Genomic DNA, 2,686 nt, shown 5'->3' on the forward strand with positions numbered 1-2,686 from the left:
TCATTCTCCTCAGATCCATTCATTTATCTGAGCCCTGCAGCTTTAGCAGTGGGCAGTGGCAGAGTGCCACTGTTTGTCGTGATGCTCCGCTGATAATCCCAGTGTTGGCTGGAGTACTCTAGACAGTGACTCTTTAGTATGATTACATTTTGTGTTAATGTTCTTTCAGAAAACAGGACTTGCAGATCAGTACGCCTTCACTTAGTCTTTTTTGAGACAAGACACAAACTGAAATCAACTAGAAGTTTACTTGAGTTTATTACATCCTCCTTTTCTAAAACTCCTTTGGAAGTTTTAGAATTGCCCATTGCCTGCCATGGGGATTCCCAAGAGTCATAATTCTGGAGGAAAGACAGAGCCACTCAGCAATACAAGCAAGTATGTAGTGATAAGGTACTGAAAACTGAACATAGTTAAGATTTTAGCAGAGAATGGGTTAACCCTCCAAACAGCCGCTCTCAAATCACTAGCAATAGCAATAGAGATCCCACTTTGGGATAGGAGCAAGATGACAAAGCTTACCTCTGCCAAAAGGGCCAGAAAATGGTACCACAGCTCTTGAAAGGTCTGAATCATGCCTTGTCCATTCTTGTATATTCCCGTAGGCTTTCTTTTTCCACAGTCCTACCACAGGCCCTAAAGGTAAGTAAATGAATGATTTCTTTTTGTACTAAAGAGTATACACATTAAAAAATCAAAAAATATCACTCCATCCAAAGCTCAGCTGTTTGTAAGAGTATGTAAGGTACTGCTTCATTTAGAGTAATTTTGGGAAGTTTGGGAGCAGGACTGAGACAGTATTTTATTGAAAATATTATTTTAAGCCCCCATGCAGCAAAGAAAGCCTGTTGCTCTTAAACTGAAGTGCAGCTGTAGTGTATTCATGTTTGGTTTTTTTCTTCATAACAGGTATGTAATGTTACTGATGTGGTTTACAAACCCCAGCTTCTGAAAACAACAGTTCTGTGCTTAAGGATTAAACATTGTGCATTAAGCTGTAGCTGACTGTGGGGATGGAAGACCTAGAAGCAGTACTGTACAATTCTCCTGAGCAAGAGCAGACTTTCAGACTGACTTTTAAATTGCAGTGAATTAGGGAGGCAAAACCTTTTAACATTTCCAGTACCTGTTTTTTTATACCGATTTGAACTTTGTGGTCCGTGCATTCCACCAACTTCATACTAGTTTTGTGTGAGCAGAATTTGAATCTGATTTTCAAAGTCATCTTAAGAATTTTTTGGTTTCTTAGAATCACAGCTGAAGGTAGTCACCTTGGTTCTCAGCTACTATTCAATGTTAGAACAAAGACCTATTGCTGTGTATAGGGTGCCAATTGTAATTGAAATAATATTCCAATTTTTGTGTAGAAACCAAGTATTTCTTAACAGTCTTTCGTAAATGAGACTGTAAAAGGGGAGTTGCCATGTCATTGAATGTGTAAACTCTATACAAAGATTTTATGTGATTGTCAATAGAAGTGTTTTTTCCAAAATTGTTTCCATAGGGCCTTTTAGAAATTAGTCTGATACTGTTTTTCAGAAGTATTTACTTAATTACAGCATAATTGACTTCTGATTTTTTCTATATACTTAATGGGAACTAAAATAATAAAGATTTTAACATGTAATTGTTAAACAAAAAAGACAATTTCCTTTTCTAAAAAATACACTTGAATTCTGTGTTCCTACATGATACTATCATAAGTTTGACACTTCCTTTCTGAAGCTGGAATATCCTGCCACATGCAGGAATTATTCCTGGTTTCCCTCTGTACCCACTGGAACTGAGACCTCAGCACTTGAGACAAAAGTTCGCCAGTGTCAGTAAATAGAGTCAGTTCTACCTGACTGGGCAAAAAGAGCCTCACCAGAAAGCTTTTCTGACCATACTCAGCCACTGCTGATTTCTTTCCAATTATTTTATCAACCATAAACGTTTCTGAGCTTCAGTCACTACATTTGTTCCAAACTCGAAAACAACGCCTCACTCACTAAACCCATATATCTGTTTTTCGTTCCAGAAGACACTTGCAGAAGTAGCGAAGTGATGTGAAGTTATCTTCCAAGATGACTCTTCTACCTGGAGAAAATTCTGATTATGACTATAGTGCCCTGAGCTGTGCTTCAGATACTTCCTTCAACCACACATTCTTTCCAGAAACAGAAACCCTTAAGGGAGTCTTTTACCAAAGAGCCAAGCTAATTCACCCTGAAGAGGATCTCCTGAAAGGGTTTCACCCCGATGATCGGAAGCATCATATTATTATAAACGTAGGGGGCATTAAGTATTTGCTCCCATGGACCACGCTTGATGAATTCCCATTGACACGTTTGGGACAACTAAAATTCTGCAACAATTTTGATGACATTCTAAACATCTGTGATGATTACGATGTGACATGTAATGAATTCTTTTTCGACCGCAACCCAGGAGCATTCAGGACAATCCTGACCTTTTTGCGGGTTGGAAAACTTCGGCTCCTGCGGGAGATGTGTGCGTTGTCTTTCCAAGAGGAGCTGCTCTACTGGGGAATTGAGGAAGACAACTTGGACTGGTGTTGTAAAAGGAGGTATCTGCAAAAAATGGAGGAGTTTACTGAAATAAATGAACGGAGGATGACCTCATAGAAAATGAAACAGGTGAAACATTAGAGGAGACAAAAATTGGCTTGTGCATGAGAAAGTTA

The 2,686-nt window shown here is 38.8% G+C and overlaps 1 protein-coding gene across 1 annotated transcript in view; it reads left to right on the forward strand.

Annotated features, from left to right (window-relative positions):
- The first annotated feature begins 642 nt into the window (after positions 1-642).
- The window catches only part of KCNG1 (potassium voltage-gated channel modifier subfamily G member 1), an 8,371-nt gene continuing 6,327 nt past the window's right edge, over positions 643-2,686 (forward strand). Inside the window, 2 exon segments of the mRNA XM_080558103.1 lie at positions 643-2,607; positions 2,610-2,686. The exon segment at positions 2,610-2,686 is cut by the window's right edge and continues 17 nt beyond it. Coding sequence (XP_080414229.1) covers positions 2,067-2,607; positions 2,610-2,686 — 618 coding nt within the window. The 5' untranslated portion in view covers positions 643-2,066.

This window comes from Anser brachyrhynchus, assembly GCF_964034855.1.
Source record: "Anser brachyrhynchus genome assembly, chromosome: 16".
Lineage (NCBI taxonomy): Eukaryota > Metazoa > Chordata > Aves > Anseriformes > Anatidae > Anser > Anser brachyrhynchus.